The sequence below is a fragment of the Magallana gigas genome, chromosome 10, assembly GCF_963853765.1.
Source record: "Magallana gigas chromosome 10, xbMagGiga1.1, whole genome shotgun sequence".
NCBI lineage: Eukaryota > Metazoa > Mollusca > Bivalvia > Ostreida > Ostreidae > Magallana > Magallana gigas.
In genome coordinates this window covers 18,059,473-18,084,646 of record NC_088862.1, presented here as the reverse complement: position 1 = coordinate 18,084,646, position 25,174 = coordinate 18,059,473, and the positions used below count along the sequence as shown (strand labels likewise).

Here is a 25,174-nt window from a genome sequence, read left to right as displayed (position 1 = left end):
CAAAAATAAGGTCACGGCGCACGGTCAAGATTTGTGTTATGTCAACAATAAACCATATAATGTTAAAAGTAATATCTCTATAAATTGGGCTTAAAACCAAATAACATTGAAACCTCAAATTAAGTATAGTCATAGTATTCTATGTACCAAACAATGACAGGATATATTGTTTTGTCAAACAAATATTAGTAACTAAAGACAGATAGTCCTCTTTAGAATTGACTAAAAACATCGACGTCGCCGGACGTCACGGCGCAACGAGAAGTACAAACAAAATAAATTTTAACTCACAAAAAAGCCGATACAAGCTATGAAAATGCTCAAAGGTGCAAAAGATAAAGCAACAATTATTTGCAAGTTTGTGTTTAACTGTAATAATTTTTTGGGGGTGGTGGTAATTGTATTTTGAATATAAAACAGTCAGAAAGAGAGTAAAATATCTGTAAATATTTGGTCAAAAAATAAGTAACGTCAACCGACGTTCAGGATTATCCCTACTGTACACTAAGAGATACACGGTTAGAAAATGAAAAATTCGAAGAACTAACTTATGATTCTTGCATAAATGTGTGCAAATAAGATGTTAAGTGGTTCAGTGCCATTTTAAATTGTAAGGAGAAAGGCACAAGAGACTAAGCGCGATATAAAGATGGGGTATATCTATAAACTGTCCGTGTTTTATCTTGACGTCATGCTTTGAACGTTACCGTGCGCCGTGGTGACATAACATGTTGTTTTTAAAAAGGGGTAACAAAAATACCGTTTCATCAAATGGACTAAAACTTCGCATATCAATAACATAAGTGTTGGTGCACAGGTTAATCTGTTAAGTATGACTTTCATTAAAAATATATGATAGACAGCCACATTGTCTTCGTATTTTTTGATTGACCCTCGTATATATCTATATATTTGATTTCAAACTTGTAACACGTGACAAACCGTTTTAATAAAATCTACGAACATCAAATTTCAAAAGTTAAAATGCTAGGAATATTCACAGCAACAAAATTAAACATTATAACGACTGCAGCCTACGATTCCTCTGGAACGTCCCTGGAAGAGATGATGTAGGTGGGTATATCCCTCTAACTATTTTTAGAATCGGTAGGACAACAAAGTAGTGCCTTTACGCAAAATAGTTCCTATACTTTCAGAGTGTATATACATTTATTGGGACATTTTAAATCAGAATGCTTGACACATGTCAGACAAGAGGATTTTGAATTTTAAAAACAAGTGTCAAAATTGAATTATCATTTGAAGAAAAGAATTGAAATTGTTTGATGTACACCCTTTCCTAAACTGAGAAATTCCCTACTTTTACTTTCATTTTCAGAATTTTTCAATACAGACGCATTTTGCCGGAAAACGAATCTGACTTCAAACCACGAAATTTTAACAGGAAAGAGACAATTTGATGAGCTTTCATTCAAGAGGTCCCTCGTTGTTGAACGAAAATTAGGGCCGGAGCTATGAACCCTAACGTTAACATTACCGCCTATGGAAAATGCATTAGTGGACTATACCCAGGTGACGTACGATTTCCTCTTCATGCTTTTGTAATGCGTCCGTCGTTTCTTGCTTCATCAAGGAAACAAACGAAGAAGGTCAAGAAGTGATCAAGGTTAGTCCTGGGTTCTTGTTAGCTAAGACAAAAAAAAATAATAAAAGTTTGTTCCTCAGGCACGGCTGGTTCAGGCCAAATGCTGTTGCAATGATTAATTTTACTGATAATTGGAAAGGGAAAAACTCAATTTTAGGCTTAAATATTTATTTCCCTTTGCGATTCTTGCGATAAAAAAATAAACCTTCCTACTTCATTAGATTTTGAACATTTTATTCCAGAACCAATACATTAATATTGTTTGTCTGGCCTACCCTAAACTGCCTCCCCACTCCTACTTTCAGAGGGGTATTTTTTTAATAGAAAAATTAGATAGGAATAAATCAACTGAGCTTCCGTGAATATCAATGATTATGTAATATAGATAATTAGATATTGACATTTAAGGAAAAAATGGGGAAATGAAATATCAGTTCTCTCTACCATTTAAGATTATAGATCTCTTTTTTTCAACTTTTTTTTAGGGGGGGGGGGTTTAAAAAACTTAATACATTCTACACAACTTACATTATTTATTATAAATTTAGATTTACTTCCAAGGAAGCTTGGTGGTCAACGAATCAACCATCAGACCTACCTCGTATTCTTAAAAATGATTTGTTTACGTATTAATTAATATTTAGTAAAGCGTTTATTTTCACTTTTAAATTTGAATGTTTCCCTATATCTTTATATAGAGCTCTTTTTAAAAAAGAGATTTATATAGTCTAAAAGTGGTTACGACCATCCAGTCCTCTTATGGTTCATTTTCAAGATTTTGTCGGTATACATTTTCATTCCAATTCAACATTTGTTAGATAAAACTTGTCAGGCCCACAAGATTTCTTTACTTCCATATAAGATTAGTTGTTTTACCGCTATCTCCTTAAAACATGCATCAATTATATTTTATATACTGAATTTTAAAATCAAATAGGCCTAATGGAAATAACTTAAATACTTAAGGATGACTAATTAATTGTCTATACATATACACCAATCAACTGATGGTAATTATAAATTTTGCTATGATACCATTTTAAATGAATTCAAATGGGATCCATTGGTTCAATTCTTGTCGCGTTATAATGGGTTATACTAATCAGAGTCTTAATCAGACATGTGGTCATGCACACAGAGAATTCAGAACTGAGAAAAGAGCCATACCAATTTATAGTCTCGGTGGTTTTTGAAGAGAAGGCAAATTTGTAGACCCCGGCAGCCCTGGACAGACCGGCAATAAGTCTGATGTTGGTCTTCTATTTATAGAAGTTTCAGAATCCAGCATTCCTGGTCTCTGTGGGCCTTTGGCAGTTGTTTTTTACTCCCCCGTATCGCTATGTAGTTATACAGTCTAAGAAGGCTTGATTTAATCAATGCTTTTGGCAGATGGTTTGTGTGTGGTACAATCATTGTATACCCCACAATCATAACAACTTCTAAAGGTTCTTGGTCCTATGGGGATTAAATATAAAATCCCCCTAACCTAACCCCCCCCCCCAAAAAAAAAGAAGAAGAATTACACATTTATCAATACTCGTAATGTCCTTTCAAACTAAACTGCTGAGATCAACAAAAAAGGTTTTTGTGAAAAATTAAGTTATCCATCAGTTAGAAGTTGTGTAATTCAATCAATAATCAACAAATTAAGAAATTGCGACTAACGATATTTTTGAAAAAGCATTATTAAGTTTTGTGGGAATATATTTTTTCATCAATTTTTTATTGAAAGAGGTGTGCCATTTGTGGCTAATTGAGGTTTTTATTTTAAAATAAAGGAAAAATCCGATAATCCTGAAAAGATTTACCGCTAGATATTGATCATGTGTTTTATAACGGAAGGCTATGATCAGAGAATTTATGATGTACATGAATTGCAGTCTTAATCAATGGATTTTATAGTACACATGCATTTTCTAAATTAATTTTTTTTTATCATAAGGGGCTGGAAATCCCAAATTTAACTCAACTAATATTTCATTCTCTGCATGCTTTTTCACTATTTGCCTTTTATATGACGATTGTGTTCTATGCTTAAAATAATATTCCTTCATTTAAGGTGCATCATCCCCCTGAGAAGAGAAATAACTTTTGGTGGGATAGCCTTGACAATAATTTTCAATTTTCAGGATGCTTTCTGTCATTTTTTAATATTCCTGCAAATATATAAAGTTTATGTCACTGGTAATATTGTGTGCAATGCAAGTACGATTTTGCAGAGATAATTATCAAAAATGCAAAATTAATTATGCACAATTAATTGAAGAGAGGGATAATGTACCTTAACATTAATTAGATACAGTGCAACTTCTGTTTAAATCAACTTACTTATCACTTAATTTTTTAAATAATATTTTTAAATTTAAGGATTATTGAAATTGTTGATTGGATTAGTTTTACTGTACTTATTAGAATTCAAATTGGAACTGCATGCATTTTGTATCGTTTCTTCCGATACTCTTCCATCTGCTTGCTAAAAAAATATCATCACTATGACATTATTCTGCTAGTTATAGAATTTCTTTTCCAATACATGCAACAAAAGTATTTTTAAAAAATGGTGTTTATTATGGAATTTTTAATGTGGTAAAAAAATTGTCTTCCAATATTCTTTTTTTGTTTAATGAATTTAAGACACTTTTAGAAATCATTCCATGCTCTCATGTTGGTCACATCTTCAGAAAGAGAAGTCCGTACAAGTGAGGACTGGTGTCAATGTTGTAAAGAGTAACTCAATTCGATGGGCCGAAGTTTGGATGGACGAATACAAGAACTATTATTATAAAAGATTCAGCTATGATCTGGTATGGGTTTTTAAAAAAACTTCTTTGGATTTTTACTGTCCTGAATGTGAAACTGAGAGAATAATTATCTGTCTGTCTGTTTGTCAGTTAGTCTGGCCCCTCTTGGTTTTCAGCTTAATTTTTCTACATGGTTTTAAGAACTGATTCAGAAATAAAAATTGGGGCAGCTTGTAGATTACATGATTTGGTTGTGCAATACTCTGAAAATGTTTAATTTGTTATGATGAAGACATTTTTATTTCACTTCGATTTATAAGATGATGTTTTGTTTCTACAGTTAGATATTAAGTAAGAGTTTGAAAAATTACCTGCTCTTGAAAAACAAATTAAGGATATTCATTTGGAAAATTTAAATCGTATAATCTAAGGTCAACAATAATCTAATTAAACTAATTTAAATGAATAGATGAATAAATTGTTTTCCATAGGGAGATTACGGAGATGTCACCGACAGAAAGAAGCTCCGGGAACGCCTGCAGTGCCATAACTTCGACTGGTTCATCAAAAATGTCTACCCAGACCTATTTTATCCAGGGGAGGCCATTGCTTTTGGAGAGATACAGAGGATAGTACCTGATTCATCATTTTATCGTCTCATCTATCATTGTTTTTATGTTTTATTTTAATACAGACAAGATTAAAGTAAACAAAGAGCTAATCCTGTGCCATATTGGATATTTATGGCCCTAAGAAATAGACTTGCTTTAATTTGTGTTGCTATAAGGAATTTCAATGTTGGATAGATCAGCCACAACAGTACAGTTAGTTTAATCACATTCTTTACAAAAAATGAACAGTCGCATGCATAATCTCGTTAATATTTGAAATGTATGCAATACTATGATAATACTGCATATCAATATATATATATATATATATATATATATATATATATATATATATATATATATATATATATATATATATATATATATATATAGTATCTGTATATATATTCATCTGTTGATGATTGGATTGAACAGCAGGCACAATGCCTATAAATGTTCTCTCCTAAAATTATTTAAAATTATGAATATGATTATAAAAATTAAAATTACGAATTACCTACGATTTATTGAAATTGGTTTTGTTTAAATAAATTGTCCTTTAAGACTAGTACTTAAAAAAAAAAAATCTTTTTTTCATCAAATTTCATTATTGGTTTGTGATTTACTGGTAATGTTATGATTGAATCTTAAACCAATGACTCAAATTTTAAATAAGAATAAGTATATAATTTCTCTTTGGCTATTGACCTTTTTAGAAGGAAAAATAACCCTCTATCTCCTGAAAATTCCAGTTGAACACACAATATTTTATCTTCATTTGTGGGATTTTTCAGGTGTATTTTTTTGGTATTTAGCTTTGTTTTGAATATTAATTAAGTCAAATTGTCAAATTTTACTGACTTTGAATTCTTTTTGACAAGCTTTAAACATCCCTTTATCCAGCCTTTATTTGCAAAATATATGCATATATATATTAAGGACATGCCATCCACTTAAGGTCAAACTGTGTGTCTGCTTAAAGCCTTAATTAGTAATAAAAGTCTCCTTTATACCATACATTCCATGTTTGTTTTTTACTTTGTGTATAATGAAGAGTATATATTTACTTTGATATTGTTATATGCTATTGAATAATGTGGAACGTGTTTGGTTTTGTATATTTTAATGTATATATATGTAAGAATTAGTATTACATACTTCTTTAATCAGTACCAATGAAATCCAATACCCATTGTGTTATATATGTGATTCTGTAGAAGTGGGCGAATATTTGAGATAATTAACTTAATTGGTTATTTTTTGGGTTTTTTTGGTTTAGAATGTATGTATTAATTTGCATATGTTACATGTACTAGAGGCTGTGCCCTTTATGTGTATTCTGACCAGATATGACTGACAAGATTTTATAACCCCCCCCCTCTCTCTCTCTCTCTCTCTCTCTCTCTCTCTCTCTCTCTCTCTCTCTCTCTCTCTCTGTTGAAAGGAGAGCAAGAGCTAACATAGGTAATGTTGAAAAATCATAACTGGATTCCTAAATTATCTGTCACTTAATTGTTTTGTTCAGTCTGCTTAGTTAAGTTTAGAATTTGTTCTGTTTGCTTTACACATGTGGTTGATCTGCAAATACAAGTTAATTGGAATACATGTAATCAATTTTCGAGCACATTTACTTAAGTTTATCTATCAGACACCCTTTTATTTTTTTTTACAACAATCTTAATTAAGGAGCGTGGGCGGTTAACAAATTATCCATTAGATCTGTCAAAAAAAAGTTGATGGTACTATGATATGTTTGCTAGTAGCCATTACATTGTATCTAGTGAAACAACAAATTATCTATCAGATTTGTCTAAATCAATTACCTGTATTATAATATTTTTGGCTAATAACTATTATTTAGTGAAACAAAAATTCAAATATTTTAGCTCTAAAATGTTAATATTTTGCCTAATTCTCTGCTTTTTGTTTCAAGGAGATTATTATAGTCTAAAAATGGCAACGACCCACTAGCCCTACTTAATGAATTTGGAACTTATGAAATTGCTTAAAAAAGCTTTAAAAATAATCCTCAAGCTGTTGAGCAAGATCATTCTGATCAGCATGTGTGAAATTAATATGAATGCCTGTTTTTCAATCTTCACATATGTTTTTTTAGAAATAGTAAAGCAGTTAATATGGCATTCTGAATTTTGTTTCAAATATGTATAAACTAGTAGTATGTGTTCATGCATGAGAAGATTTTTTTTAAATTTCTCTCTATTCTGAAGCACAATCCATGATACATTCATTTATTATTGTTACTTAACAATTTTATAATCAGTTTTCATTATGTATTCTTCATTCCAAGTCTTATAGACTGACTTAAAACTAAACCTGTGTAATCTATATGTCAATTTCATCTCATGTATTATCCTTCAAATTCACATGTTGAGTTTTGAATAAGTAAAAACTGTATTCTTTTTTTCTCTTTTATGGTATATACCATATGTTTCAAGTACATACATGTATCTAATCAGGTGTATCAATATAATTGTCAGAATTGAAAAAAAAAATGCATTTACTGTATTATATAAATGTAAAACCATCTATTTATTTAATTTTTCAATGTCAAAAAATGGGGAGGGGTCATTCAGATGTATATGTATGTATCAATTATGTATCAATTCTGGTGCACATAAAAAAAGGATAGAAATGCAATAAATATGTGCACACTTGTATAAACTTGTCAGAATTGCAAGTCTGTAAAGATTTTCTGTAATTCTTTTTTTTTCCATAATGTGGTATATATATGTGTGTATTATATATAAAGATTAAACTGGTGGTGTATGACTGGGGAAGCGAGGGCTGGTAACCAGCCAAGTGTGCCTTAATATATTCAACTTACAAATGATACTGGTGTTTTGTTTTTTTTTACAACCGATTTGAAATCTGTAACAAAACAGAACTGTTACATATCTCTATATTCTGCATGTATATAACGTGAAAATAGGGCAACAAACAATCTTTAACTGGGGGGGGGGGGGGGGGCAAATTAAAACAAGATAGATGATTAGAAAATGTCGAGATGGAGGTGTAACTAAATAGGGTACTGACCATCTCAAAAGGTAAAGTGCGAGTCAGATAGTGTAAAAGAGGGAGATGGTTTGCTTGGGACAATGATTGCTATCATGCCATTCAATGGCTACCACTCTAGAACAAAGTCCATGAGTTTTGCACATCCTTCATTTAAGCTCATTTTGACCGGGGGAGGGGTCGGTACATGTATGACCAAATAGGGGTAAAGGAAAAGAGAAAAAATGTTGTTTCGACCTTGATATTAGAAACATTAGAAACAACTCAAGGTCACTGCACTCTTCATGTTATACATGTAGATGAAGAATGAGTCGCACAAAAGGAAGAGAAAATATTCTTGGACAAGGATTTTGCATGTAGATTTCATACAACTTTGACCTCTAACCAATTAACCTTGACCTCTGGCTTTAGAAACTTCAAATCCTTTTGTTGATGTCAGTATTTTTTTTACTGTTTGTGCCAAATAGAGAGAAAATATGCTCCTGACTAAGTTTAACCCAGAGATGTGATATGAATTTGGTTCAAGTACATTTGTTACGAAGAAAGCTGCAGATCTGTATACTAGCTCTCTGGTTGAACAAATTCGGATAGACAAATCAGTTTGTCTCTCCAATTTTTTTCAGCCAGAGAGCCACAGATCTACAGCTATTACGAAGAGACACCCTGTTGGTGAAGTTTGAGCAATACGAAATGGCTATAGAGGGGACGAAACTTTATATCTTTATGTAAAGGAGATTTCTGTGTAATGTTTCGTTGATATTGTGATCATATTCCCCAAAAATATGTATTCATTTGTACAACATATTAAACATTACGTTTTAAAAGCCATAATCAGCAGTAAATGTGGTCTACTTTCAACATCATTTAAACTGGTATGCTTTTCGAGTACAACTATGCACATTAGGACATGTTTTATGTGGAAGGGGTTTTCCAAGTTATGACGTAATCTTCCGTTCATCCATGAACCACCAGGGAAAACATTTTATTTTTTTAAAAAGACATCAAAAACAATAGACTCTCGTGTTGATACATGCAAGAATAGAATATAAGAAATGGTTAATATCATGTGCTAATATGATCAGTTTAATGTAGGTAACTTTTTAAAATATATATATATTACATGTACATTGTTTTATATGTTTTTCAAGCACGCCAATATACATGTAATTAAACTCTAAATAGTAAAAGGAATTAGGCCAATTCATACATACCTATTTTTAAAAAAATTATTCTATATGTATGTATATATGTAACGTGAGAGCCCGATTTATGAAAATATTTATGGAGACTCAGATTTAAAATCAATATTTGTACACCCCCTGGTTGCATATACCTGCATTCATCTTTACAGTTGGGGTTTCGTTTTGCAGAGTTTTTATTTTTTGTAGACAATGCTGAAAATTGAACATAAATGTAAGTATCATGGAACACATGCACTGTACGTAGACCTTAATTTAGGTAATTATTTCATAAATTACATAGTTTGACAAGATATACAATTATATGCATAGCTCTGTGTTCTGAATTTGTAAATGAAAAAGTTTTGAGAATTTTTGAATCAATCTATCTGTTTGTGCAATTTTGTCCAGGCTAAACCACTGTTTTAGAGAATTTTGGAATGTCAACAATGTCAACTTCCTATATAAAGAAGCATTATCTAACACATGTAATCTTAACAATCATTCAAGAATGTGATATCTTAAACATATTTCACATCTTTTGGATTGTATGCAATGTCATTCCGAAAATATGTCAACCAGACGCTACAAAAGTGCATGTAAACTTGATTTGTAGTTTGACATTTTAAAGCTGTTCAGCAAATTTCATATTATTCCTCAAACGCATAAAGAAAAAAAGTGTGGAAAACTGAAGTGGGACAGACTGACGGACGGACGGACATACGGACAGACTAACAGACGGACGCATGGACGCAGAGGAAAGCTATAGTTCCCTTCGGTGAAACCGGTAGGGGACTAATAAGAGACACTCCGATTTTAAATAGTAATGAACTATCATTTTCTAAATTTCAAGAATTTTTTGATAACAGAAGATAAAACTATGAACATCTTAAAACTTCATAATTCGTCTTGTATACTTGGAACATTTTTCGAACAGTGAACAGCTATTCCCCCATGTTCTCCAGAGCTATTCCTGCATCTTCGTTTTGTTTTCAAAAATCGGATATCACCTTCATTTCAGTTGTTAGTTTTAATAAGAATCCCTTAATTTTATCACAGCATGCTTATACAGCCTTCAGAAAGCTGGCAAAATATATATGTAGGAAGTCATGGTTTAAATCTATGAACCTGCATGGAATTTTCCTATCCAGGATAAAACGATATTTTGTTTACAGGATATTTATTTACATTATTTATGTAGGTGTGTAATGTTTAAATATATATAATTGATCGCCTTTTATTTTTAAATCCATAGAATACTCAAGCGCAGTTAGGCACGTGTTCTCCTTTGTTCTGATACTTGTAGGTCAATTTAATAAAAAAAATAATAGAATCATTAAAACATGGCAGCATGCACAAAATACCCATTATAATGTATTATCTAAAGAATATAAGAAGTATTACATTACAAGGTGTCATTTAAAAAATGGGCCGCTGAATTGTACGTGCTATAGGATTTCATAATAGAAGCATAATGAGATTCGTGCAAAAATGCTGCATTGGTTTATTTTGAATAGTAACGTTATACTGTATAGAATATCTGTTAAAACTCCAACATGTACTTCATTTGAAATTCAGTCATCGTGACTGTTCAGTAAGGAAGGGGGTGGGGGTGATACAGAATTATGATACACGGGGAATAACTCTAATTGTTTTGAATTCTTGACATTCCATACAAGCAAGCTCAGCCATGTTTAAGTTACGCGTACACGTCTGCATGTTTGATTTCCGATTCGACGAATATGTAAATTGATTTATTTTAAACAAGGTTTGTGCCGCTTATAATTGACTTTATTTATTAGACGAAAATGGAGATACCTTCATGTAAAATTGGTTGTTTTGAATTAATATCTCTCAACTATATGTACTTTCGTTTTAATTTTCTGTATGAGTTGACCTTCAACAGATATATTTTATGCTACAATACTTATCAATTAATGCAAGTTGATCATTCTATTTGGTTATTGTAAACCCTAGATAAAAGCAGCATGTAACATATGGTTTTCATGTTCGCTCTTAATATATTAACAATTAATCCTACTTTTTCTTCTGGATTAAAGACAAACAGTTAATTTAATTTTTCATTTAACTTTTTCATTAAATTTTTAGAAAAACGATGGATCCTCATTCTAGTGCCCAGGATGTGCACCGATGTGATTTTTGTGAGACCGCCATAGTATACAGTTACTGTGACTTTTGTCATGTCAACCTCTGCAAGCCGTGTGTAGTGGATCACATCTCAGATGGATATGACAAACATAAAATAGTCCCTTTTGGGGAGCGAAGATCAACTCTGATTTACCCAAAATGTGGGACACATCCACACAAAAACTGTGACTTGCAGTGCAAGAATTGCAACGACATATTTGTTTGTTCTTCTTGTACTGCATCAGAAACACATAAAGGACATATTTTTGTAGAAGTTTCCGAAGTTTACACGACAAAGAAAAATGCTATTGCGGACGAGGCAAATAAGTTAGAAAATCTTATTTCTCCTACCTATGAAGAAATTGCACTCGACTTGGAAAATCAGCTTGCCAGCCTGGATGGAGGATATGAGAAACTTACGACAGCAATGTCCAAACAAGGAGAGCAATGGCACAGAGAAATCGACATTGTTATCAATAAAATGAAAATTCAAATCAGTGGGATAAAAGTAAAACACCGAGACATTTTACAGAAACACTTGGATGAAATCAAACAGATACAGGCTCTCATAAAACAAACATTACTGGCCATAGAAGAAATAAAAAAATCCACTGAAGTATCTCCTACCATTGAATACAGCTCTAAGATAAGAGAGTTCAGCAAGCTGCCACCTAAAGTAAAGATTGCACTGCCAACATTCTTTCCAAAACCATTAGACCATGAAAAGTTGTATAATATGTTTGGGCAGATAACTCCTTTGTCTACTGCTACAGAAGAGAATGTGTTGTCACTAAACCAACCCAACACTTCAGTAAGAGAACTGTTGGATGAACCGGAGCTTGTTGCCACAATACAGACAGGGTATCAAAGACTTTTCAGTGTTACCTATCTAAATGAAGATTGTGTTTGGACATTTGGATCGACAAAGGATATCAAATGCTTTAACATGAAAGGTGAATTGCTTCATACAGTTAGCAACAAATCAGAACAACGACCCAATGATATAGCTGTAGACAGTGATGGGAATTTACTTTTCAGTGACGGGAAATCAGAGACAGCGAATAAAGTAAATAATGGACAAACAGAAGAGTTTATCAGATTACGGGGATGGACGCCTTCTCAACTGTGTGTCACCTCTAATGGTGGTCTCCTGGTTATCATGCTCAGTCATGATGAAACTCAATGCAAAGTTATCCGTTACTCGGGATCTACAGAGAAACAAACAATTCAGTTTGATGATGAAGGTAAACCTCTGTACTCAGGGAATGTAAAGGTTAAACACATCACTGAGAACAGAAACCATGACATCTGTGTAGCTGACTGTTGGGCCGGTGCAGTTGTGGTGGTTAATCAGAACGGGAAACTCAGATGGAGATACACCGGTCATCTATCAGTTACCAAAAAGGAACCATTTAAACCATTTGGTATCACAACAGACAGTCAGAGTCGTATCCTGACAGCAGACCATTACAACCATTGTATCCACATTCTGGATCAGGATGGACAGTTTCTCCGTTGCATTGATAACTGTCATCTGAAGGGTCCGTATGGTTTATGTGTGGACAATAATGACAACCTGTTTGTATCAGAACATTTTAACGGCAATGTAAAGAAAATAAAATTTCTCAGATAGACACCAAACTGGGTGATATAGATTAAGCAAGACTATTTCCATGAGTTTGATGATTTGTTGTAAGTAAAGTAAACTTCGTTCATATCAGGGGTGCAGAACACGTGTATATCATACTATGTATGAATAAATATTTACATTCAGTGTAATTTATTATGATTGTATTGAAAATCTGCGATGATCAATTTCATGTGAATACACTTAGCCTATTTATGCGTTAAAGCACAAATAAAAACTTCATCACGCATTTTGAGTTATTGTACGACTAAAGGAAGTGTTAATACTTAGATAACTAATTTGATATTTACTTATGATATATGATATGCTATTGTAAAAGTGGAATGCACACAGTACAATACATGTCAACTTAAGATTACAAGAAATCATGTATAGCAACCAGATTAATTAATTGTTTTCGTTTACATAAATATGGTGGCGGCAAATGATTCATCAAAATTAGGCATTTTATCCATAGGGTCCAAGACCGTTTTAACATTAATTTCAATGTAACCATAACATTTTCTTCATTTATCATATGGTTACATTGAAATTAATATTAAAACGGGCTCGGTCCCTATGATTTCGTCCGCATGGAGGGAAAGTGTCTAAAGGGGGGGGGGGGGGGGCTACAAGGAAGTGATTGTCTTATAGACAACATGACGAATTGTGTCAAACTAATATTGATTCTATTGGAATATAGTAATTGTTTACAGTGATATTGGATCTGTGTTAGGATCCAATAATTGTTTACAGTGATATTGGATCTGTGTTAGGATCCAATAATTGTTTACAGTGATATTGGATCTATTAGGATCCAGTAATTGTTTACAGTGATATTGGATCTGTGCTAGGATCCAATAATTGTTTACAGTGGTATTGGATCTGTGCTAGGTTCCAATAATTGTTTACAGCATCTAATACATTGATCATGTGACACAGTATTCTACAAATTTCACTTCAAGAGAAAGTTATATATTAGTACATTGTATTTTTATTGGGATATGAAAGGGGGAAAAGGAATTCGGGGGGGGGGGGTGTGACGAGGCCTATGTCTATTTTTTAGTACTATGTTTGATTTCTCCTCCCCGCCCCATCTAGATCAATGAACTTTTTATTTTATGTCAGTGGACTTTGCTCCTCAGCAGATTTAAAGAAACATGCAGTTTTGTAACGTTAAATATCACGAGACTCATAAGAATCATAAGATTATAAAACAGCAGTTTCTCTAGCAGTTTAGCTATGTCTTATCAGAGACATAAATAACAATTTATTATGTTATGTTATTTATATCTCTGGTCTTATTTATTAAGTAACGGTAAAGCATAACAATAACAGCAATATTATAGCTTTTTGGCAATCAAAAAGAAATTCTGTCACGGAAATATAAGGAGGCTAGATCAATAAAACTCTTCAGGTATTTCACTTTATTGAATAACAGTTTAATTATTGTAACAAATTGATTTAATAGTATTATATAAATAAGTTTGCCACCAAAATATCAATAAAAGTTATAAATCGTTTAGACACGTTCATAAGGTTAAACTTCAGGTTTCAGATTACATTAACAGCATCAACTTCTTCATCTTTACTATCAAAATAAATATTCAAACTGAAAAAAGCATTCTTTTGGCCCATTTTCCTAACAAAGTTACTGGCATTTAATTTCAATTTAACTTACATGTATTCATTAATTTAAAAGAAGATTGCCGTCAAATCCCTTATTTATGTCTTTGCTTTCTGTTTTTTAATATTATGAAAAATATATATAACAAAATGAACCAGAACAAGTTTGTCTTTTGCCTGCCAAAGCTAGTGACAAAAGACAATGCAGAAGAAACTGGTAATGTTTTTTCATTATATTACTAATCATATAAATATTTTTTTCCGCGGACAATTAATAAAAAGGAGGGTTGTGGATTTTGAACTTGTCAAATATAAAATGTTGATTGACAATAACAATCAAAACTGATAATAATAATAATAATGATATTCATCGTAGCACAAAGGTAGATAACGATTTGAGTTAATAACAACGATTCTATCAAAACCGAGGCAATTTCATTTACCTTATACTCGTTCTAAACAATAGATGAATACCTTTCAATTGATCTGGAATTTTATTGGTTTAGAAATGTAGCATAATCATGTTTTATTACAACGGAGCACGATAACGTTCAAAACACGGCGTCAAGATGACGCATGCGTAGTTTATTGATAACACTATCTGTATATCATGTTGAGTCCCTTGTACCTTTCATTGTGCATTTTAGAATTATTATAGCTCTTATACGGCTTGCTTACTTATTTGCTCACAATAGTTTGAGAGTTATAAGTTAGATTTTTAGTATTCTTCTGTATTCTTGAAAAACATTGAATGTCAGAAGACGTGAATAATGCTTTTGATTAAAATTTAAATATATATAAAAAAAATAAAAATCGATTAAAAATATAGTGATTCAAATAATCATTCATTTTATTTCGGGCTGCTAGATATCAAAAAGACAGTTTCCACCACCCTTCATTATTGAAAATGTATTACATTTAAGCTTGTCAAATGTGCGAATAATTTTTGACATTTTATTTGCGTTATCTTGCATTTTCAGTTTGCTTCTATGTTTTCCTGAGTTGAATTAGGACTGTTGTCACTTCTCGTTGCTCCATGATACCCAACAACGTCATTTCTCATTATGATAGTGAATTTAATGAGGACTATCTGGCGTTAGTTTTTAATTAATAAAATAAATTAATTAATAAAACAATATAATACGTCTTAATTTGGTACGTAAAATACATGCATGTATCATGACAGAAGTCAATTTGAAGTTTCAATATTAGTTGGTTTTATGTCCAATTTCTAGAAACGTTACTTTGGACTTTATATGGTTTATCGCTTACAAAACACAAAATTGACCACGCGCCGTGAGCCCTTTTTTTTGCAGTTTTAAACCTTAAAAAAAGTTGCTTTGGAATGAGTTTCTTGAAAGAAACTAGAGTGATCTTTGTATGTTAATTGACTATAACAAGTTAAAAAAAACTTCTTTAGTGTACTTATCCCATGGCTCAGTTGGCAGAGCGCGCGTCTCTAAACTCAAGGGCCCTGCGTTCGAGCCTAGATGTGGTCAATTAGACCATTGTGATAATGTACATAATAGGCTCAGTACTTCTACTTATAAAAGCTAGTGGGTTGACTCTTTGGCTTAGTAGAGCATAAATTGTTTTAAACTGAGGGGTCCTTGGTTCGAGCCTGTGGTTATTCCACCAATTCTTCTTCACCCTCAAGATAGATAAAAGAGAAACAGTGAATTTCTGATTTATAGATCGTTGTTAGTTTTAATATTGATACAGGTACATGCACGTTAATAGTACTTTACATGACAACATACCATATTAAACCAATATCACCCCAAAAAAAAATTAATTTTGTCCCATCTTCTTCCGCATGGTGGTGAATACCGGTATATAGAATTTCACTGATCTTAAAATTTGCCCCGGAAAATAGATGCCAAATGAGCAGAGAAAGGGGGAAGGCTATCGTCCTAATAACCAGTGAAAAATATGTAATATATAACTACATATTTGATTTTAAGTAACACATGACAAACCGTTTTAATGATATCTACGAACATCAAGGAAACAAACGAAGAAGGTCAAGTAGTGATCAAGGTTAGCTAAGGCAAAAAAAATAAATGTTTTGTTTCTCAGGCAAGGCTGCTTCAGGCCAAATGCTGTTGCAATGATTAATTTTACTGATAATTGGAAAGGGAAAAACTTAATATTAGGCTTAAATATTTATTTCCCATTGCAATTCTTGCGATAAAAAAATAAACCTGCCTACTTCATTAGATTTTGAACATTTTATTCCAGAACCAATACATTAATATTGTTTGTCTGGCCTACCCAAAACCGCCTCCCCACTCCTACTTTCAGAGAGGTATTTTTTTTAAAAGAAAAATTAGATAGGAGTAAATCAACTGCGCTTCCGTGAATATCAATGATTATGTAATATAGATAATTAGATATATAAAGTAAGATATTGACATTTAAGGAAAAAATGGGGAAATGAAATATCAGTTCTCTCTACCATTTAAGATTATAGATCTCTTTTTTTCAACTTTTTTTAGGGGTGGGGGTAAAAACTTAAAGTTATTTTTTGTTTTATGTTTTAGAATGTATGTATTAATTTGCATATGTTACATGCACTAGAGGCTGTACCCTTTATGTGTATTTTGACCAGATATGACTGACAAGATTATATAACCCCCCCCCCCTCTCTCTCTCTCTCTCTCTCTCTCTCTCTCTCTCTCTCTCTCTCTCTCTCTCTCTCTCTCTCTCTCTCTGTTGAAAGGAGAGCAAGAGCTAACATAGGTAATGTTGAAAAATCATAACTGGATACCTAAATTATTTGTCACTCACCTGTTTTTTTTTTCAGTCTGCTTAGTTCGGTTTAGAATTTGTTCTGTTTGCTGTACACATGCGGTTGATCTGCAAATACAAGTTACTTGGAATACATGTAATATAGATAATTAGATATATAAAGTAAGATATTGACATTTAAGGAAAAAATGGGGAAATGAAATATCGGTTTTCTCTACCATTTAAGATTATAGATCTCTTTTTTCAACTTTTTTTAGGGGGGGGGTTAAAAAACTTAAAGTTATTTTTTGTGTTATGTTTTAGAATGTATGTATTAATTTGTATATGTTACATGTACTAGAGGCTGTGCCCTTTATGTGTATTCTGACCAGATATGACTGACAAGATAATATAATCTCTCTCTCTCTCTCTCTCTCTCTCTCTCTCTCTCTCTCTCTCTGTTGAAAGGAAAGCAAGAGCTAACATAGGTAATGTTGAAAAATCATAACTGGATACGTAAATTATCTGTCACCTGTTTTGTTCAGTCTGCTTAGTTCGGTTTAGAATTTGTTCTGTTTGCTTTACACATGTGGTTGATCTGCAAATACAAGTTACTTGGAATACAAGTAATCAGTTTTGAAGCACATTTACTTATGTTTATCTATCAGACACCTTCTTTTTTTTTTACAACAATCCTACTTTAGGAGGGTGGGCCGTTTACAAATTATCCATTAGATCTGTTCAAAAAAAGTTAATGGTAGTAGTATATTTTTGGCTATTAGCCATTGCATTGTATCTTGTGAAACAACAAACTATCCATCAGATCTGGCTAAAACAATTACCTGTATTGCAATATTTTTCGCTTATAACTATTATTTAGTGAAACAAAAATTCAAATATTTAAGCTCTAAAATGTTGATATTTTGCCTAATTCTCTGTATAGAGCTCTTTGTTTCAAGGAGATTGTTATAGTCTAAAAATGGCAACGACCCACTAGCCCTACTTAATGAATTTGGAACTTATGAAATTGCTTAAAAAAGACAATATCCTCAAGCTGTTGAGCAAGATCATTCTGATCAGCATGTGTGAAATTAATATGAATGCCAGTTTTTAAATCTCCACATATGTTTTTTAGAAATAGTAAAGCAGTTAATATGGCATTCTGATTTTTGCTTCAAATATGTATAAACTAGTAATATGTTTGCATGCATGAGAAGATTTTTTAAAAAATTTCTCTCTATTCTGAAGCACAATCCATGATACATTCATTTATTATTGTTACTTAACAATTTTATAATCAGTTTTCATTATGTATTCTTCATTTCAAGTCTTATAGAATGACTGAAAACTAAACCTGAGTGATCTATATGTCAATTTAATCTCATGTATTATCCTTCAAATTCACATGTTGATTTTTGAATAAGTAAAAACTGTATTCTTTTTTTCTCTCTTTCTAATTTTTTAAAAAAAATTGTCTATATCTACATAATGCTGTTTCAGTATTCTTTACTTTTCAGTATATTAATTAGACTAGAATATTTGATATTTTTTAGCTCTCAAGTCTTGTTGATGGTTTATAAAAGAATACATTATTATCTGAAAATGTATATTTAATCTGCTTGTTTTCTTTTATTTTGTCTTTTATGGTGTATACCATATGTTTCAAGTACATACATGTATCTAATCAGGTGCATCAATATAATTGTCAGAATTGAAAAAAAAGCATTTACTGTATTATTTAAATGTAAAACTATCTATTTATTTTATTTTTCAATGTCAAAAAAGGGGGGAGGGGTCATTTAGATGTATACGTATGTATCAATTCTGGTGCACATAAAAAAAAGATAGAAATGCAATAAATATGTCCACACTTGTATAAACTTGTCAGAATTACAAGTCTGTAAAGATTTCCTGTATTCTTTTTTTTTCATAATGTGGTATATATATATATGTGTGTATTATATATAAAGATTAAACTGGTGGTGTATGACTGAGGAAGCGAGGGCTGGTAACCAGCCAAGTGTGCCTTAATAAATTGAACTTACCAATGATACTGGTGTTTTGTTTTTTTAACAACAGATTTGAAATCTGTAACTAAATAGACATGTTACATATCTTTATATCCTGCATGTATATAACGTGAAAAATAGGGCAACAAACAACCTTTAACTGGGGGTGGGGGGGGGGCGGGCAAATTAAGACAAGATAGATACATGATTAGAAAATGTCGAGATGGAGGTGTAACTAAATAGGGTACTAACCATCTCAAAAGGTAAAGTGCGAGTCAGATAGTGTAAAAGGGGGAGATGGTTTGCTTGGGGCAATGATTGCTATCATGCTATTCCATGGCTACCACTCTAGAACAAAGTCCATGAGTTTTGCACATCCTTCATTTATGCTCATTTTGACCGGGGGAGTGGTCGGTAGATGTATGACCAAATAGGGGCAAAGGAAAAGAGAAGAAATGTTGTTTCGACCTTGACATTAGAAACAACTCAAGGTCACTGCACTCTTCATGTTAACACTGCATATGAAGAATGAGTCGCACAAAAGGAAGAGAAAATATTCTTGGACAAGGATTTTGCATGGAGAATTCATACAACTTTGACCTCTGACCAATGAACCTTGACCTCTGGCTTTAGAGAGAAAATATGCTCCTGACTAAGTTTAACCAAGAGATATGATATGACTTTGGTTTAAGGGCATTGTACATTTGTTACGAAGATAGCTGCAGATCTGTATACTAGCTGTTTGGTTGAACAAATTCGGATAGACAAATCAGTTTGTCTCTCCGATTTTTTTCAATCAGAGAGCTACAGATCTACAGCTAATACGAAGAGACACCCTGTTGGTGAAGTTTGAGCAATACGAAATGGCTATAGAGGGGACGAAACTTTACATCTTTATGTAAAGGAGATTTCTGTATATTGTGATCATATTCCCAAAAAATATGTATTCATTTGTACAACATATTAAACATTACGTTTTAAAGCCATAATCAGCAGTAAATGTGGTCTATTTTCAACATCATTTAAACTGGTATGCTTTTCGAGTACAACTATGCACATTAGGACATGTTTTATGCGGAAGGGGTTTCCCAAGTTATGACGTAATCTTCCGTCCATCTATGAACCACCAGGGGAACCATTTTATTTTTCTAAAAAGACAACAAAAACAATAGACTCTCGTGATGATACAAGAATAAAATATAAGAAATGGTCAATATCATGTGCTAATATGATCAGTTTAATGTAGGTAACTCTTTAAAATATATATATATATATATTACATGTACATTGTTTTATATGTTTTTCAAGCACGACAATATACATGTAATTAAACTCTAAATAGTATTAGGAATTAGACCAATTCGTACATACCTATTTTTAAAAAAAAATATTCTATATAGCGTGAGAGCCAGATTTATGAAAATATTTATGGAGACTCAGAATTAAAATCAATATTTGTACACTCCCAGGTTGCATATACCTGCATTCATTTTTACAGTTGGGGTTTCGTTTTGCAGAGTTTTTATCTTTTGTAGACAATGCTGAAAATTGAACATAAATGTAAGTAACATGGAACACATGCACTGTACGTAGACCTTAATTTAGGTAATTATTTCATAAATTACATAGTTTGACAAGCTATACAATTATATGCATAGCTCTGTGTTCTGAATTTGTAAATGAAAAAGTTTTGAGAATTTTTGAATAAATCTATCTCTTTGTGCAATTTTTTCCAGGCTAAACCACTGTTTTGGAAAATTTTGGAATTTCAACAATGTCAACTTCCTATATAAAGAAGCATTATCTAACACATGTAATCTTAACAATCATTCAAGAATGTGATATCTTAAACACATTTCACATCTTTTGGATTGTATGCATTGTCATTCCAAAAATATGTCAACCAGACGCTACAAAAGTGCATGTAAACTTGATTTTTAGTTTGACATTTTAAAGCTGTTCAGCAAATTTCATATTATTTCTCAAACGCATAAAGAAAACAAAGTGTGGAAAACTGAAGTGGGACAGACTGACGGACGGACGGACAGACAGACGGACGGACGGACGTAGAGGAAAGCTATAGTTCCCTTCGGTGAAACCGGTAGGGGACTAATAAGAGACACTCCGATTTCAAATAGTAATGAAAATAATGAACAACTATCATTTTCTAAATTTCAAGAATGTTTTGATAACAGAAGATAAAACTATGAACATCTTAAAACTTCATAATTCGTCTTGTATACTTGGAACATCTTTCGAACAGTGAACAGCTATTCCCCCATGTTCTCCAGAGCTATTCCTGCATCTTCGTTTTGTTTTCAAAAATCGGATTTCACCTCCATTTCAGTTGTTAGTTTTAATAAGAATCCCTTAATTTTATCACAGTATGCTTATACAGCCTTCAGAAAGCTGGCAAAATATATATGTAGGAAGTCATGGTTTAAATCTATCAACCTGCATGGAATTTTCCTATCCAGGATAAAACGATATTTTGTTTACAGGATATTTATCTACATTTTTTATGTAGGTGTGTAATGTTTACATATAATTAATCGCCTTTTATTTTTAAATCCATAGAATACTCAAGCGCAGTTAGGTCATTTTAATAAAAAATATTACAATTATTAAAACATGGCAGCATGCACAAAATACCCATTATAATGTATTATCTAAATAATGTAAGAAGTATTACATTACAAGGTGTCATTTAAAAAATGGACCGCTGAATTGTATGTGCTATAGGATTTCATAATAGAAGCATAATGAGATTCATGCATAAAATGCTGCATTGGTTTATTTTGAATAGTAACGTTATACTGTATAGAGTAGCCTATCTGTTAAAACTCCAACATGTACTTCATTTGAAATTCAGTCATCGTGACTGTTCAGTAAGGAAAGGGGGGGTGATACAGAATTATGATACACGGGGAATAACTCTAATTGTTTTGAATTCTTGATGTCAGGTGACCACATTCCATGTTTAAGCAACGCGTACACGTCTGCATGTTTGATGTCCGATTCGACGAATATGTAAATTGATTTGTTTTAAACAAGGTTTGTGCCGCTTATAATTGACTTTATTTATTAGACGAAAATTGAGATACCTACATGTAAAATTGATTGTTTTGAATTAATATCTCTCAACTATAAGTACTTTCGTTTTAATTTTCTGTATGAGTTGACCTTCAAGAGATATATTTTATGCTTAAATGCTTATCAGTTAATGCAAGTTGATCATTCTATTTGGTTATTGTAAACCCTTGAAAAAAGCAGGGCTTCAACATACGGTTTTTACGTTGGCTCTTAATATATTAACAATTAATCCTACGTTTTGTTCTGGATTAAAGACAAACAGTTAATTTAATTTTTTCATTAAATTTTTAGAAAAACGATGGATCCTCATTCTAGTGCCCAGGATGTGCACCGATGTGATTTTTGTGAGACCGCCATAGTACACAGTTACTGTGACTTTTGTCATGTCAACCTCTGCAAGCCCTGTGTAGTAGATCACATCTCAGATGGATATGACAAACATAAAATAGTCCCTTTTGGGGAGCGAAGATCAACTCTGATTTACCCAAAATGTGGGACACATCCACACAAAAACTGTGACTTGCAGTGCAAGAATTGCAACGACATATTTGTTTGTTCTTCTTGTACTGCATCAGAAACACATAAAGGACATATTTTTGTAGAAGTTTCCGAAGTTTACACGACAAAGAAAAATGCTATTGCGGACGAGGCAAACAAGTTAAAAAATCTTATTTCTCCTACCTATGAAGAAATTGCACTCGACTTGGAAAATCAGCTTGCCAGCCTGGATGGAGGATATGAGAAAGTAACGACATCAATGTCCAAACAAGGAGAGCAATGGCACAGAGAAATCGACATCGTTATCAATAAAATGAAAACTGAAATCAGTGAGATAAAAGTAAAACACCGAGACATTTTACAGAAACACTTAGATGAAATCAAACAGATACAGGCTCTCATAAAACAAACATCACTGGCCATAGAAGAAATCAAAAAATCCACTGAAGTATCTCCTACCATTGAATACAGCTCTAAGATCAGAGAGTTCAGCAAGCTGCCACCCAGAGTAAAGATTGCACTGCCAACATTCTTTCCAAAACCATTAGACCATGAAAAGTTGTATAATATGTTTGGGCAGATAACCCCTTTGTCTACTGCTACAGAAGAGAATGTCTTGTCACTAAACCAACCCAACACTTCAGTAAGAGAACTGTTGGATGAACCGGAGCTTGTTGCCACAATACAGACAGGGTATCAAAGACTTTTCAGTGTTACCTATCTAAATGAAGATTGTGTTTGGACATGTGGATTGACAAAGGATATCAAATGCTTTAACATGAAAGGTGAATTGCTTCATACAGTTAGCAACAAATCAGAACAACGACCCAATGGTATAGCTGTAGACAGTGATGGGAATTTACTTTTCAGTGACAGGAAATCAGGGACAGTGAATAAAGTAAATAATGGACAGACAGAAGAGTTGATCAGATTACAGGGATGGATGCCTTCTCAACTGTGTGTCACCTCTACTGGTGGTCTCCTGGTTATCATGCTCAGTCGTGATGAAACTCAATGCAAAGTTGTCCGTTACTCGGGATCTACAGAGAAACAAACAATTCAGTTTGATGATGAAGATAAACCTCTGTACTCAGGGAATGTAAAGGTTAAATACATCACTGAGAACAGAAACCATGACATCTGTGTAGCTGACCGTGGGGCTAGTGCAGTTGTAGTGGTTAATCAGAACGGGAAACTCAGATGGAGATACATCGGTCATCACTCAGTTACAAAAAAGAAACCATTTAAACTATTTGGTATCACAACAGACAGTCAGAGTCGTATCCTGACAGCAGACGGTGGCAACCATTGTATCCACATTCTGGAATACAATGGACAGTTTCTCCGTTACATTGATAACTGTGATCTGAAGGGTCCGTATGGTTTATGTGTGGACAATAATGACAATCTGTTTGTATCAGAACATTTTAACGGCAATGTAAAGAAAATAAGATTTCTCAGATAGACACCAAACTGGGTGAGATAGATTAAGCAAGACTATTTCCATGAATTTGATGATTTGTTGTAAGTAAAGTAAACTTCGTTCATATCAGGGGTGCAGAACACGTGTATTTCATACCATGTATGAATAAATACTTACATTCAGTGTAATTTATTATGATTGTATTGAAAATCTGCGATGTTCAATTTCATGTGAATACACTTAGCCTATTCATGCGTTAAAGCACAAATAAAAACTAAATCACGCATTTTGAGTTATTGTACGACTAAAGAAAATGTTCACACTTACATAACTAATTTGATATTTACTTATGATATATGATATACTATTGTAAAAGTAGAATGCACACAGTACACTACATGTAATTTTAAGAGTACAAGAAATCATGTATATCAACCAGATTAATTAATTGTGTTTGTTTGTACATAAACATGGTGGCGGCAAATGATTCATCAAAATTAGGCATTTTATCCACAGGGGCCAAGTCCGTTTTAACACTAATTTCAATGTAACCATAACATTTTCTTCATTTATCATATGGTTACATGGAAATTAATGTTAAAACGGGCTCGGTCCCTGTGATTTCGTCCGCATGTAGGGAAAGTGTCTAAGGTGGGGGGAGGGGGCTAAAAGGAGGTGATTGCCTTATAGACACCATGACGAATTGTGTCAAACTAATATTGATTCTATTGGAATATAGTAATTGTTTACAGTGATATTGGATCTGTGTTAGGATCCAATAATTGTTTACAGTGATATTGGATCTGTGTTAGGATCCACTAATTGTTTACAGTGGTATTGGATCTATTAGG

The 25,174-nt window shown here is 32.6% G+C and overlaps 1 protein-coding gene across 3 annotated transcripts; it reads left to right on the top strand.

Annotated features, from left to right (window-relative positions):
- Positions 1-10,836: 10,836 nt before the first annotated feature.
- On the top strand, positions 10,837-24,722 carry LOC105321386 (Tripartite motif-containing protein 3). Of its 3 annotated transcripts, none has more exons than XM_066073656.1 (2): positions 10,837-10,937; positions 11,279-13,172. In XM_066073656.1, the coding sequence occupies exon 2, from the start codon at positions 11,286-11,288 to the stop codon at positions 12,948-12,950; it is 1,665 nt and encodes a 554-aa protein (XP_065929728.1). In that variant the 5' UTR covers positions 10,837-10,937; positions 11,279-11,285; the 3' UTR covers positions 12,951-13,172. The 3 variants fall into 3 exon arrangements, with proteins under 3 accessions (XP_065929728.1, XP_065929729.1, XP_065929727.1); XM_066073657.1 differs by lacking the exon at positions 11,279-13,172 and adding an exon at positions 22,694-24,722 and having other exon boundaries at positions 10,847-10,937; XM_066073655.1 differs by lacking the exons at positions 10,837-10,937; positions 11,279-13,172 and adding exons at positions 22,257-22,363; positions 22,694-24,719.
- The last annotated feature ends 452 nt before the right edge of the window (positions 24,723-25,174 follow it).

Bases quoted from the DNA above. Each gene is read 5' to 3' on its own strand.
- LOC105321386 (XM_066073657.1), top strand. From the start codon at position 22,701: ATGGATCCTCATTCTAGTGCCCAGGATGTGCACCGATGTGATTTTTGT.